The sequence below is a fragment of the Zonotrichia leucophrys genome, chromosome 1A (genome assembly GCF_028769735.1).
Source record: "Zonotrichia leucophrys gambelii isolate GWCS_2022_RI chromosome 1A, RI_Zleu_2.0, whole genome shotgun sequence".
Classification (NCBI taxonomy): Eukaryota; Metazoa; Chordata; class Aves; order Passeriformes; family Passerellidae; genus Zonotrichia; species Zonotrichia leucophrys.
The window spans coordinates 56,591,448-56,605,835 of NC_088170.1; the positions used below are offsets into that span (position 1 = coordinate 56,591,448).

A 14,388-nucleotide genomic window follows, 5' to 3' on the forward strand; every position below is an offset into this window, starting at 1 on the left:
GTATATTATACAAGATTTACTCATCTAGGTGCCCAAAGAACTACTTGTGTGGACAAGGGGCATAAAAGAGGACACATGAAAGCATCCAGCCCTCTTAGCAGGGAAGGATTGTAACTAAAATGAGGGCGTGGTTTCTGCAGTCAGGTGTAAGAAACTTTGTCCAGCTGTTTGAAATTAATGGACTATTAGAATTAAATTACTATAATTAAAAATGTTGTACCCATTTATTTCTTACTATTTTCTGTATTTTTCAGGGTCCACTGCCAGTTAATGAAACTGTTTGCGAGGGGAATTGAGGAAGACTGTAAAGAGGAAGCTGCCCACAGCCAGAGTAGCATTGAACAATTACTATAGACGTTGTTCCTCCAATGCGGAGAAGAAAAAAATAAAAGCTCAAGGAAATTGAGTAAATATGCATTTTAGTCAAATTGACAAGTATTTTAAACTTCTAGATTTTTTTTATGGCTTCACTATAATTTTAGACATCTTACTATATTGTGTCTTTTTTTAAAAAACATTGTAATCATTAAAATATATATTGGAGCAATGTAATCTGTTATGTTAGAAAAGATGAGATTGGCTTATATCTGTGTATTCATGATGACTGATAAATTCTCTTTGCTTTTCTAGAGAGCTAATTTAGTAGTTGTGTTGCAATAATATCTAAATGTTATGAAACATTGGACTTCCCACTGGCACCAAGATAAGACATTTTCAGTGTCTGAGAAGATGTTTTCTGCTGGGAGTGTTATGTAATTTGTGTGGCTTAAATGCTGGACAACATTGTTGTCATTTGCTTTTTTTTAGTTAAAATATTTCATTTTGTAAGTCTGACAATACCTTGCAACTTATCAATGCAATTCAAACACACATTCCTGGCTTTAAGTAATAACAATAGTAGTATACAGATATTTGAAAAATAAAAGCACAACTATATACAGGTTACACCTCATCCTCTATATTCTGTCTTTGAAGGTTTCCTTGCATCATGCTTTTTGGGATTATAAAAGGTTTTATGACTATTTGGATGATACCGAATACCACACAGTGCAACTGAAAAGTCTTGCAAGCAAATTGCAGGAGTACTTGTATAATATCAGGAAGGCACAGGAAAGGAAAATATAAATAAGTTCTCAAACACCAGCAGGTTTTAGGTTTTAATAATATATGATATTAACATATTAAAAGCTTCCCTCTTCACAATTCTCTGGACATTCTACTCCATGTGTTAAAATGTCTTTGCAAAATAAGATGGTAAAGTGTTAAGTTTAGAAATATGATTTGATGATTGAAAATCCTTAAAATAATTTAACTAAATGTGAAACAAAATAATCTGCTTTGTGAAGCCAAGGGAAGAAACTGGCATCTGACAAATCATGAATTCACTGTGCTGATTTGTTTTTATAACAAAAAACATGAGACTGTCATATAGAGCTATGGAGTGATTATTTTTAAGTTGTATATAGTTTTGTGTATTGTGGTACATATATGTTTTGTGTCCAGGGTTGGGGCTAAATTTTGCTCTTCTTGTACAGGCTTATTTCTGTGTGAGGACAGAAGTCAGCCACTGTTCTATTTTATCTTTTTAAAAGTGTTTCTTTAAGTTTAAAGTTCTCTTTAAAACTGACTTCATCTGAATTTTTTTTGCATCCAAACAGCTGATGATTCTGTATTCATGTATATTTATTGGTACTTCTGTCATACAGTTTGTGTTAGTTTCATGTCTCTCATATATGTGATTAATGTAAGCCATGGTGATTGGTCATTTCATTACTGAAGCACTTGAATATTATTATAAATGGCAGGTTATTTTTTTCCTATTGAAGTTATTTACATTCCTACTTTGTGTATTGTCACAATTGTGTTCTATATATTTGCTACAAAGTATTATTCATATTGCTTTATATGAAAAAAAGCACTTGCAAATTATATTTGCCTCAAGTACAATCATACAAAGTTTAGAATCTTTATTTTGTTATATAGTATTTCAGGAAAATACTTGAATACTTTTCCACAACTACTGCTCTTTGCTTTCGTTATTACTGCAATGAGTTGAAATGTTGATCCATCCAATGTTTTTCTGACACTTCTAACACAGGTGTTACATATACTGTATTTTTAAAGCCATGTTTAATAAGCAAAATAGTACTTTTGAACTAACATCCCACTGAAAATGAAATTATGCAGTTCTACAAATGTGAATATTTTTTGAAAGTGTCATTTGTTAAAAAATGTCTATGGTTATTGTGGTTAATCCATGAATATTGTGAGAGTACCCAGACTTTGAAGTTACAGTAATTCTTGTTCAGGAGGTAATGGTGCACACTCAGCTTACCAACAGTGAGGGAGCTGGAGGCATTGCAGCTATCCAGAGCACATTCTCATCAATGAGAACTGGAATAAATACTAACCAGCTTTTTCCATTAGTTTACTAGCAAGTCCTGAGACCCCTACTTGAAAAATAGAGACTTAATCTCATAGTGAATGTATATTGAAATGCTTTGAATATTTGCGTATCTGCAACGGAGTGCTTGGTGTTTCCAAAGAAAGCCACAGGGAAGGTCTCCTTTCTAAGAAAAAGCCACCAGAGAAGGATGAAAGATCATTGTGTAGTATGGTAAGGAAGTGTGAAGTAAATAATAAAGGTATTGCAACATAATAAAATTTAAAGGCCATAGGTCATAGAAAAGCTGCATAGTTGCATTTAAATAATTGTATTTGTAGCATATTAAAGTAGCAAAGCACCATATGTGAGTTGTATGACATGTCCCGTTTATTTTTAAGAGAGTTGTGTAAGTAATTTTCTTACATTTTAATTTTAGGGATTTTTTTTCTCTGAATGTAATCTTAGTATGGAAATTATATATAGGAAAACCAGCTTTGATTTTTCTTTTTTCCCAATCTTGCTGGCTTCAAGATTAGAAAATGTGTTCTGTTTTATGACGCTAGGGCATTTCATTAAAGAAATAAAACTGCGTTGTACGACAGCACATTGGTGTTCTTCTTTTCACAACTTAATTTGAAAAAAAGTCTCACTTTGACAGAAATCTGGCAGTAGCATGCTTAATGTAACCACTGTAAGCAGATCAAACAAAGCGAAGATCAAACAGAGGGAAGCAATTCATAACCTTCCAGTTGGGTTGATGACAGCTTTGTGGCAAGTGTGAGTGAACAAACACTGAGAATGGAGGAAAGCAGCTAGTGAAGCTGGACTGAGGCTAATACTAAGCAACTCTACAAGGGTAAACTGAATATGAAACTTACTATAATGCAGGTATTGAGAGTTGTAATTGCTGTAGAAATAAAAGAAACTGGTGTTCTAAGATGCATAAATATGTATAATACTATAAATAGTGTGGTAAATGGAAGGGGGATCTAGAGTTTTGTTGCAATAATTGCCACAGATGAAGTATGTATTCTAAGTAAAACATGTTCATTGTAGATAAACAATGGACACAGAAGGAGAGCATGCTTTTCAGCACTGCAGACACTTCTGCTTTTGAAATGTAGTGGTTTTGTGTGGCAAGGCTTTGGGGGATGCAGGAGGGGAGTTATGGCTGAAGGCAGCAGAAGATGCCCCTATGTCGGACAATCATTTCCCCAGCCACCTCCAAGATGGACCTGCCACTGGCCAAAGCTGAGCTCATGGGATGGCATTGCTAAGAACTTCTGTGATAAATAAGAAAGGGTAAAAAGTGCTGCTTAACAGCTGTGAAAGGAGTGAATGGAAAATAAGCAGCCTGCAGACATTTAAGATCAGTGAAAAAGGGGAAGGAGGTGCTCCAGGCACCAGATGTGATTGCCCTGCAGCCTGTGGAGCACCTCACACTGGAGCCAGGTGGATGTGCCCTCAGGAAAACTGCAACTCATGGAGGGCCCATGCTGGAGCAAGTTTCCTGGCAGGGGCTGCAGCCATGGAGAGGAGCACATACATGAGCAGGTATTTTTCACATGAACTGTGGACCGTGGGGGATGCTTTCCCCCTCCGAACGGAGAAAGAAGTGTTGAACTCACTAAAACCCCCACTTCTCCATCTCCCTGCACTGCTCAAGGCAGAGGGATGAGGTAGAAGAGTCAGATGTAAAGCTGAGCATAGGAATGAAACAGAGAGGGAGAAGAGGTGTTGCATTTAGGTTTGGGTTATTTGTCTTACTTCAGTATTAATTTGCAGTAAATTATATTAATTTTCCCCAAGATTACTTTGTTTTGCCCCTGACTGTAATTGCTGAGGGGCCTCCCTGTCCTTAGCTTGACCCCTAAGCTATTCAATCATTCTTTACCCTGTCCTGAGGAGGACGATCTAGACTCAGAAATTTCTCTTGCAAGAAACACGTCTTGCAATTCCAGAATTAGAATAATAGGACCTTAGAACCTTTTAGGTTGGAAAAGACCTTTAATATCTTAAAGCCCAATCCTTAAACCAGCACTGCCAAGTCCACCATTAAACCATGTCCCTAAGGGCCACATCTGTGTGTCTTTTAATTGCCTCCAGGGATGCTGTCTCAGCCACTTCCCTGGACAGCCTTTTCCAATTCTTGATAAACCTTTCCATGAAAAAGTTTTTCCTAATACGGAGTCTAAACCTCCTCTGTCACTGTCGGGTTTTCGGCTGTTTGAAGGGCCTGGAAAGGCCTGGAGTGGCCTTGGGACAGCCCGCGTATCGAAGGACGAGAAGAGGCTTCAGTTCTTCTTTCGGTTTTTATGTTTATTAATTGTTTATCTAAAAGATTTTCTTTCAGCCCGACAGAGATCTGCTCAGCAGTCAGCCATGAGCACACTGTGCTGCCCTCCGTACAGCCACCTATCTTTATACCCATGGTTACGTGTACAATATTTATCATTTTTCCCCAATATAATTTATTCTTATTGCTGGGTGCACTTTTAGTAATGGCCAATCCAAAAGTGCCACCATCACCAAAGAAGATGGAGGAGAAGAAGAAGAAGAAGAAGGACAGGACACGCCCCAATTCCTCCATCTTACTTCTCTAAACCCCCCTGTACAGAAATCCTAAACCCTGTGTCTCACCCTCTAATTAACTAATCCCTTCGCCATTCACCCCGGTGGAGTCCTCTTATCTTCATACAGGCGTTGTCTCCCGTGTAGGGTCAAAGTCCTGCCACCAGACACTTCTGGCAACATTCCAGGAGTCCCGAGCCCCCCAAGGGTGGTCCCGGTGGCTCGGCATCTCAGGACTCAGATCCTGAGATCCCACATGTCACAACTTCATAGGAACTTGAATTGGAAGAGACTTCAAAGATCAACTTGTCTCTACAGCTCATACTGGTCTCAACTTGAGGCCATTTCCTCTATTTCCTCTTGTTCTATTGCTTTTTTACAAAAAAGGAGACTGACCCCCACCTGGCTACAAGCTCTTTTCTGGCAGTTGTAGAGTGTAATAAGGTCTCCCCTGAGCCTCCTTTTCTCCAGAATAAACACTCCCAGCTCCCTCAGCAGCTCCTCACCAGACTTGCACTCCAGACATGTCCCCCAGCTCTCTGGACATGATCCAGCACCTCTTCTAATGAGGGGCCCAGAACTGAACACAGAATTCCTTTCCCTAGAATTCCTGCCTCAATCTCTGTGAAGTAAATGAGTAATAGGAGTTCATTTTTATTCTCATTAGTGACTTTGTTCTTATTTCAACTTTTCAACAGGAGAGTGAAGTAATTTAATAGATTCTAACTGGTGTTTGAGTTGCAGTAAATGAGTTCTGTCCATAATGAAGGAGCAGTCTTCCCAGACTTTTCTTACCCACATGATCTACATCTCACAAAGGCTTATGCATGTTCTTGATTAATACATGACTAGTCCAATTAATTAGAAAGGGGTGGGATATTCATTCTTCAGTCATTCCTTTCAAACACTCTGCAATGAGAGGATTAACTATTTTTTTAGTCAATTTCCTGCTGTTGAGAAATGATTCCTAATATGTACCTACCAAAATTACCAATGAGGTTGTCTACAAAAAAATGTTAGCTCCTTTATGACTCTTGCATGTCTGAAAAGATTATTTGCTCTTGTTGGTAGCTATTTTGTCTAAGGTGCAGTCTTCTGGCTTATCTTATAAAAATCCTGCAACAACAAATAAAATTAGCAGGTTTTTATGTTATCATCTTATTGCAAAAGTCTCATATGTTCTTGGTGATTTCTCATGGGCAACTCCTTACAGCACTGACTCCTTCTTCTTCACAGCACAGCCAACAAACACTATCTAGCCCACTCTTTTATAGCACTCATCCTCATTGGACACAGCTGAGGCCTGTTAAGGGCAGGCCCGTTCCTAATCTTTGGTAATTAATACAGCTGCAACTCCTCAGGAGTGAGACTACCTTCTGCACTATTTTCTTACATTCTATCCTTTCACATTTTTAATCTTTTTTTTTCAATATTTCAGTAGTATAGGAGAGGAAAAATAAAAGTGGAAAAATAGTTATTCATAAAGGAAAAACACTGAACAAATAACAGAAGTGATGCAAATTTTAAAATCCATGACAATTGAATTCTGGAAAGGATGAAAGAGATCAACTGCAAAATAAATATTAAAAAAAGAAAAATAAAACAAAAAATAAAACAAAATACAAATATTTTCCCCATTTTTTTCTTCTGGACAGCTTTGTCTGGGTACATGTACCATAACTGCACAATAAAGCTAGCTCTAAAGGTTTGAGTAGATTGCTAGAAGTTTGACTATTTACAACTGGTAGAGAGAATAAAAGCTTCATCACTGTTATGAAGACATATTTCTAAAAAAATGCTGTGTCACCCTCTGTATTTCCACTCACAAACTTTACCATAACAGCAGCATAGCCAGAAGAGCTGCTAAAGGAGAACTGTAAAAGCACCTTCATGGTTTCCTGAAGCAATATGAAACATTCTGAAATTACTATTGAATGTAATCTTGTTGAACTATTGAATGTAATATCGTTTTTCATGTTAATATTTAGCAGCTGTATTTTAGGAAAGGGGAGTTTGGACAACAAGAAGAAATGCTAGGTTAGTGTTTCAATGCTGCTGAGGTCAAGGTGGTGGGATAGCAACTCACCCCAGCTAAGGCTCTGTCCCATAGGTCTTGTAACATCAGGGGAAGTCCCCACAGAAAATTCTTCCCTATGAAATACCTGTACAGTTCCTAGAACGTGTTTGTGTAATCTGTTCTTTTGAGCTTTCAGTGGTGGATATTCAGCAAACCCAATTAGCTCTCAAAACAGATTTCTTAAAGACTGTGAGTTAGAAACTCTTGGTCGTTCACTTAGCTGAGTCTCCCTTGCTGTATTTACCCGTGGGCACAGAGAGCAGCTTGTTGCCTTTGGGGAATTCGCTCCCTGGGCTATTCTGTTGGCTCTCAGTCTCCTGTTCTTTGCCTAGACAGTATTACTATTCAGACAGAGAAGGAAAAACCCTACAATATCCAACTACTTATTGATAAGAAAAACCACTTGAAGCTGATTTTTGTTTACCACCAAAGAAGGGGCTCTGTACAAGAGAGCTGGTACTGACAGGACTGCTCTAGAATAAGTCGTTGCATAAAGTCTTCAATCAAATCAATTTCTGTTTAGTACCTAGATACCATGCTTTCACAGAATGCTGTTTAAAGCTCTGATGGATGCATTTAATGTAGACATTTCCCCTCAGCAATGCCTATCAGATCAAGTACTGCTCTGAGGATTGCTCTGCTGGTAGATGCTGCCCTGCCCCTAGACCAAAGAACAACCCAATAAGTAGCTCTCAGATAGTTGGAACCTCTTATTTCTATTGTGTCTCAGAGTGTTTGAATTTTCTATGGAAAACAGGCAAAACCTGAACACCTGGATGTTGCTGTGGTTGTAATTTTCTAGTAAGGACTTTCAGAAAATCCTCAACACATTGGTAGTAGGGTTGGGAAAGAGTAAACATAGGCGTATTCTTTCACCAGAACAGCAGATAATACTATTTGTTCTCCTCTGTGTGCAGGCAAAGCTTTGAGCCAACAGAATTTGTATTTTTTGCTGCATTAAAGACTTTACAGACTTTACAGACTTTCAGTGGAAGAAAGTGAGGTGGGAAAGAAGCACAAGGTTGCTACTTCCTGTGCTCAGGGAGTCCATTCTGAAGTTTTGTGGTGGGAACAGCAGGCACTAATGCATGGACCAGTGCAGAAGAGGGATGCAGTGAGCAGGAATATCCAAAGATCACTGGCTATGCAGACTTGGTAGTCCAAACTCACCCACACAGTAAATAAAGCATTGTACTGTACCTGTGTCACTTGCTCAGATTTGGGACTGTAGGCCATTGCTGTCTGCCCTGCCTTCATTTGTTGGAGGAAACACTGCTATAAGAGAGCACAGCAGGAAATTATTAGCAAAAGTGACTCAGTTCAGTGTTTTCACTGAAGCTGAAATAGAGGAAAAAGGAGGCCAAGAAAGAGTTGTTGATTCACACTGCCCTTACTGAAGTAACTCAACACAATGCACCTCACATTGCACATGCAAGGGGAGTGGGAGGCTGTGGCTGCTTGCATGGGTTTCTACCAGGAGTTCTGGTTTCTACCTTCCAGCAAAGCTACTGAGATACCATAATTCTGTTCTCCACTTGGCATGGGCAGTGGTAAAGGGAGTGAATGTTATTCCCATTTAAAGGCACAAATTCTCTTTTTGAGCTTGAATTCTCTTCAGTTCCAGGACACTGCATACATCCTGCAGTAGTGACAGACAGAGTTTCCTGTGGAATGGAAAATGCCTTCCTATGCGGTTAATGCAAGATCAGTGGAAAGAAATACAATTACTGGGGGTTTTGTGTTTTTCATGAAGCCACTCAGGCGGGGATGCATCTCTGCTGTATTCAGAAAGATTGAGCAACTCACATTGGTCCATAATGACCCCTGCTGTGCCCTTTTTTCTGACATCCACTGATGCCTTCGACAATACCAACAGGCTGTGGGCCACATGAAGGTGTAATCAGCTGACATCCATCAGGAAATGAGGTGGTATTATCTTTGAGTTGGGGCCTCAGACATTTTAGCAGAAGAGTTCATATTGTTGATGACTATGCAGCTGTTGTCTTTCATACACATTGAAATGTGTGCTGGGAACCCAGGAGGAAGAGGTGGGTATCTCCATGTGTGGGCAGCTGCTGTGGGTGAGCAGGGGTGACCTGTAGCCCTCAGAAGCACCAGTGTGGAGAATTGATGGCAAAGGAGCTTGTGCTAGGATGTGCACAGCATTGGTGGCTCTGACACAAGCCATGCTCTGCCTCCACAATGCCAATGTGACACTGGGAGCAACAACCAACAGGGACAGACAGAACAGCTCCTGGGAAACAGAGCAGAGGGCAGAGATGGTGTTAATGGACTGGTGACTGTGCCCTGCAGTGCAACAGAGACATTACAGAGTCTGCAATGGACTGGTGACTGTGCACTGCAGTGCAGCAGAGACATTACAGGGTCTGTAATGGACTGGTGGCTGTGCACTGCAGGGCAACAGAGACATTGCAGGGTCTGTAATGGACTGGTGGCTGTGCACTGCAGGGCAACAGAGGCATTGCAGTGTCTGCAATGGACTGGTGGCTGTGCACTGCAGTGCAGCAGAGCTGCAGGGGCTGAACACAGCCAGCTCACTGAAAGCAGTGAGGCCTAGAAGCCAGTGCACTGGCAAGTAAGGACTGTCGCAGACATTTTTTCATAGAAACCCTTTCTTTCACATTTGTCCATCTTCTGGGAAGCAGAGCCCCAGCAGAAGAATGTAAACAATTGTTATCAGCTGCTGTGAAATGTAGCAGGTGCCCCTGTGATTGGCTCATCTTCCATGTGTATCATTAAAGGCCAATCACAGGAGCAGCTCAGGGACAGATTCCCTGGACACAGAACTTTGTTATTCATTCTTTCTATTCTATTCTTAGCTGAGCAGCAATCTGCAACTTGTCTTCTTATTCTTTTTAGTATAGTTATAATGTATTATATATCTTACATGAATAAATCAAGCCTTCTGATCAAGAAACAAGATTCTCATCCTTCTCTCACCACAGTGACCATCTAAAGTCGCTGTAATAAAGGACTTGATCTACAAATAAAGCATTTGTAGGTGGGTATGTTGTACTACAAAGGCTGAAAGGTCCTGAAGCAAGTCCTAGATCACATAGTAAGCCTGATCTCATGAGTGGTGGCCACCAGCAAGTTACTGATGCTCCATTGTTTAGGTAATGGCTTGGGCAGCACGGCTTCTGAGATGCTCTGGGGCACAGCATGGAGGCTTTTTTACCTACCCAAAGCTCTCTCCAAGCTCCTGTTTGCTAATTTGCCTTTCTCTTTTCGCAGCCAGCTAGGCCTTGAGGAGAAGCCATATGAGGAGTGGCTGAGGTCACTTGGTCTGTGCAGCCTGGAGGAGACTGAGGGGAGACCTCACTGCAGTTACAACTTCCTCATGATGGGAGGAGGAGGGACAGGCCCTGATCTCTGCTCTGTGGTGACAGTGACACTGAGGGAGCAGCCTGATGTTGTTTTGGGGGTGGTTGAGATTGGATATTAGAAAAAGGCTCTTCACCCCACGGTCATTTGGGCACTGGAACAGGCTCCCCAGGGCAGTGGTCACAGCACCAGCCTGACAGAGCTCAATGCTCTTGGGCACATGGAGTGACTTGCAGGGATGTTGCTGTGCAGGGCCAGGTGTTGGACTTGATGATCCTTGTGAGTCCCTTCCAACCCAGCATATTCTGTGATTCTGTGAGTACCAGCCTGTTAAAACCTCCCAATGAGCAGGAAGAATACTGACACTGAAATGTTGTTGCATCATGACCTTTTTCACAGGGCAGCAGGGCCTATGGGGTGCATAAGAATTCAGGTGGAAGAGCATAGCCTTGTCATTTGTGTTTGTGTCACACGCCAGGTGACACGGATGTGTCATGGAGAGAACTGGTACAGTGAATTGAGTGACTGAAGAGCAGCCCTACTGCTGCCACTCCTGTGGTACAGCATATTTTTGACTGTGAATATTTGGAAGCAATTTGACATGCTGAAATAATTGTGACAAAGTGTATTTATTTTTGAGGCCTCTTCATGCCGGTCCACTGGAAGACATGCCTGCATTCTTGGATGTAGTCTGAGGCTTGTAAATAACATCAAATATTTTGCTGTAACCTCATTTTTCTCTGTTCAAGGACCTGTCAAGATCTTGTTTTTCCATCTTGGCTGACACTGCCGACACAGTGGTGTCAGCACAGAGAAGGCTCTTGCCAGCCTGAGCAATGCTAAACATCTGTGAACAGCACAGAGCTCAGATGTCACTGCCTGGCCTGCCTTGGTACAGACGTGTCAGGGGAAAAAGGCTCAGTGCGTGCTGAGGCTAAAGGATAACCCTTGGAAATGACACAGCCACAGAAAACTGCACACACTCGAGTTTTGCCTTTGGGTAGGAGCAGATTATTTTGCATGCAAATATGAGCGGATGGAGACAGCAGAGAGAACTCTGCCTATGGCTCTCCCATGTGCACTGATTGAATCTCTGAATGTGCAGTCTGCAGTTACCATATTGGAAATATTGCCACTATTTTTCAATAAGGGAAGAAATATAGCTTTGTTTTGCTTCTGGAGTCTTTGTATTACAAATCAGTGCCTATAATCCAGGAAAACAGAAGATTGTTTTTCAGTAAAACATTGAACAATGCAATGAGATGCAGTTATGTACGTCACTTGTTTTTCCACACCCTAAGATGCAGTGGAGAGTTCTCTAAAGTTTAAATAATTTTATGATAAAAAACCTTCTGGTACTGTTTAATAATTCTGCATGTTAGCATAAATACTTTTAAATCTACCTTGCTGCAGTGACTGCTATTCAGACTTTTAAGTCTGACCTTATCCTGCAGCTCCCTCTACTGAAAATTAGTTCTCTTGAAAATAACTCCACATTTCAAAATACAGCGCTCATTTTTAAGGTAGTCTGGCAACTCCATTTCCTATGGTTCCCTACAGATGAGATTTGCAGTAACATTATTTCAGTTCAAATTGCATGTCGCTTCACACCAGTGATTTCTGCTTTTAATTTTCTTTACAGGATTCAACATGATCAAACAATGATAGATGCTATGTAGTTGCTTTTCTTCTCAAAGAACTGAACAATTTGAACTATGTCTTTCTTAATAAGGGACAGAAACACCTCAAGCAGGGGAAAGATACAATCATAAATTTTAGCATCTGGGACCCTTGTTCATATAGCAACTTTCTCAACTCAGCTGAATTTGCCTGTGTTGCAGGTGTCTTGGGCACACTATTAAAGATGGCTTAAATGTTTGTTTCCACCAGGTCTCAGGTAGTTCTAGTTCTCACTTTGCTCTGCCCTAAGCAAGTGTGGACAAGTGTCATAAACAGAGAAAATCAGCTGCAATATCTGCTAGGCAGAGACCCTGCAAGGACAGACCAAATGTTGTCATTTCCAGTCAGCACTATGTGGTGTATGGCAGGTGGGAACAAACCTGACTGGATCTGTTGTGGTTTTTCTTTCCTTGCCAGTTCCTGGCTCTTGGACTCAGCTCTGTTTCCTCCTTTTATGGCCATAGCAGTATGTCTGAGCGCTCCTGGTCTCCTCCAGAGTTTCTATTTCCTCATTACTCTCCTCACTTTTCACCATTCCCATTTCTTTGTTTCACTTTCTGGAGTTTGTACCTGTATGTTGGTACCTGTATTACTGGCCTGATAATCCTGCTCTCTGTTCCTTTTGTCTCCTTTTCTCCAACTTTGCACTCCCTCAGTCTGGCTGCCTGCTACTCCAGCTCACAGGCAATCAAGATCTTCTCTATGTTGTTTCTTTTCTAGAACTCTTCTGTTTGATTTTGTGATGCAGAAATATATCTGAAATGAGGGACTCATTTACTTGTACATCTCTGAGAAAAGATGTCTGACATCTGGACATGTCTTTGGGCACCCGAGTGTTTTTCACCTAATGATATATCCAAGCCACACTGATCAGCTTTGGGTTTGTGGCTTTGTGAGTGTTTTTCTGTCTGAGCATTTGAAAATTCTCCAAAACTCCATTTATCAAGGGGAAATACTGATGTATAATAAACAAGTAACAATAGCAATAGGAAATTATTATTTGTTATGTATAGTTCAATTGCAAATAAGTGCATGTTCCCCAAGGGAGCATTTAAAAACCAAGTACCACTGATATGAGGCTACATAACATCACCACTGGGGTAAGGCACTGTCATGTTCACACTTCTTTTCTGTCTAAAACACTAGGTAAAAGGAGCACATTGCTGTGAACCGTGAGCTTTTCTTATTTATTTCTACATTAAAACATATCTCCAAGGAAACAGAACTGCTGTGAGGCACTGCTAAGGTGTTTGTTCCCTCTCTTAACTTTCCAACAACCATCTTTATTGAAAGCATTAAAAAAATAATGATTTCTTTAGCATGTACAAGTATGAACAATATGAATGTCAATATTTATGCTCTACATATTTTTTCCTCTATAGCAGAGCAATGATATATGTGTAAGAGCAATTTTGCAGAAAATAAGGTGGAGTGATTTCAGGGCAAATGTTCCTTGCATTTCTTACTATGAGCTGGCTTGTTTACAGTGGGATCCATAATCCACACAACACTGGATTGGAGTGCATCCATCCTAATGCTTGTAACTGGCTTTCATCAGAAGCCATAAGCTGGAAAATGGCTGTTCCCATGGCTGAAAAGGCTCTGTAGTCTGTGTTCCTGTGGGTACCTTTTAATTCAGGAGGATTAAGATCTCTGGGGCCTGTAGTGGAAAATGATAAAACAGAACACAAATCTACTGAAAAGATAGCAGGAGAAGTACCAATCCCTGGAGGTAGCAGAGGAGGAATACAGAGCAGAGCAAACTAGAAGCTGAAGCCAGACCTCTGCAAACTGAGGTATCCCAGGTCAGGTTACAGGCTGAGCCCAAGTCTCAGCCAGTGGCATGCTGATTACAAAATGCAAACTGACTGTGCTTTGGAGCCTTTGGCATGTGACCATTCCTCCTCAACAGCCCTACAGAAATGTTTTGAAATCAGCTGTCCCTCAACAGAGCCTTTGGCTGTCAATACCTTGCTGAATGCCAGAGGGTTTCCTCCTCTTCTGAAGGGCAAAGGGACAAGATATGAATGGCAGGTCAGCAATGTCCTCAGCTGATGGAAATCATCTCCTTTGACCTTTAATAGAGCCACATCAGTTTACCACAGATGAAAACCTGCTGCTCTGCCTAGCTGATATGTATGTTAAATCCAAGCACATAGCAGGAAGTATTGCACTGAAAATCTGAACAGACTTTGCACCCAAGGGATGACCTCTGAAATTGTGCTCTGTCAGCTCTAGTAATGAAGTAACTTTTTATTCTAATTCAGTGTACTCTGAACCAGAGGAACTAGACTAATAGGAGTGTTAGGTTTATTTCCAGCTGAGTTTT

General features: G+C 40.7%; 1 protein-coding gene and 1 long non-coding RNA gene across 2 annotated transcripts in view; one reads left to right on the forward strand and one right to left on the reverse strand.

The window, feature by feature from the left end:
* CERK (ceramide kinase) overlaps positions 1–2,990 on the forward strand; it is a 41,265-nt gene extending 38,275 nt beyond the window's left edge. The window contains exon 13 of the mRNA XM_064702798.1: positions 255–2,990. Coding sequence (XP_064558868.1) covers positions 255–354 — 100 coding nt within the window. The 3' untranslated portion in view covers positions 355–2,990. The remainder of the gene's footprint in view (positions 1–254) is intronic.
* A 10,504-nt stretch (positions 2,991–13,494) lies between these two features.
* Positions 13,495–14,006, reverse strand: LOC135457966 (uncharacterized). The gene is made up of 2 exons (XR_010442809.1): positions 13,842–14,006; positions 13,495–13,719 (listed from the first exon to the last, which is right to left on the reverse strand). It is a non-coding gene; the product is annotated as an uncharacterized LOC135457966 (long non-coding RNA).
* Between the last annotated feature and the right edge of the window lie 382 nt (positions 14,007–14,388).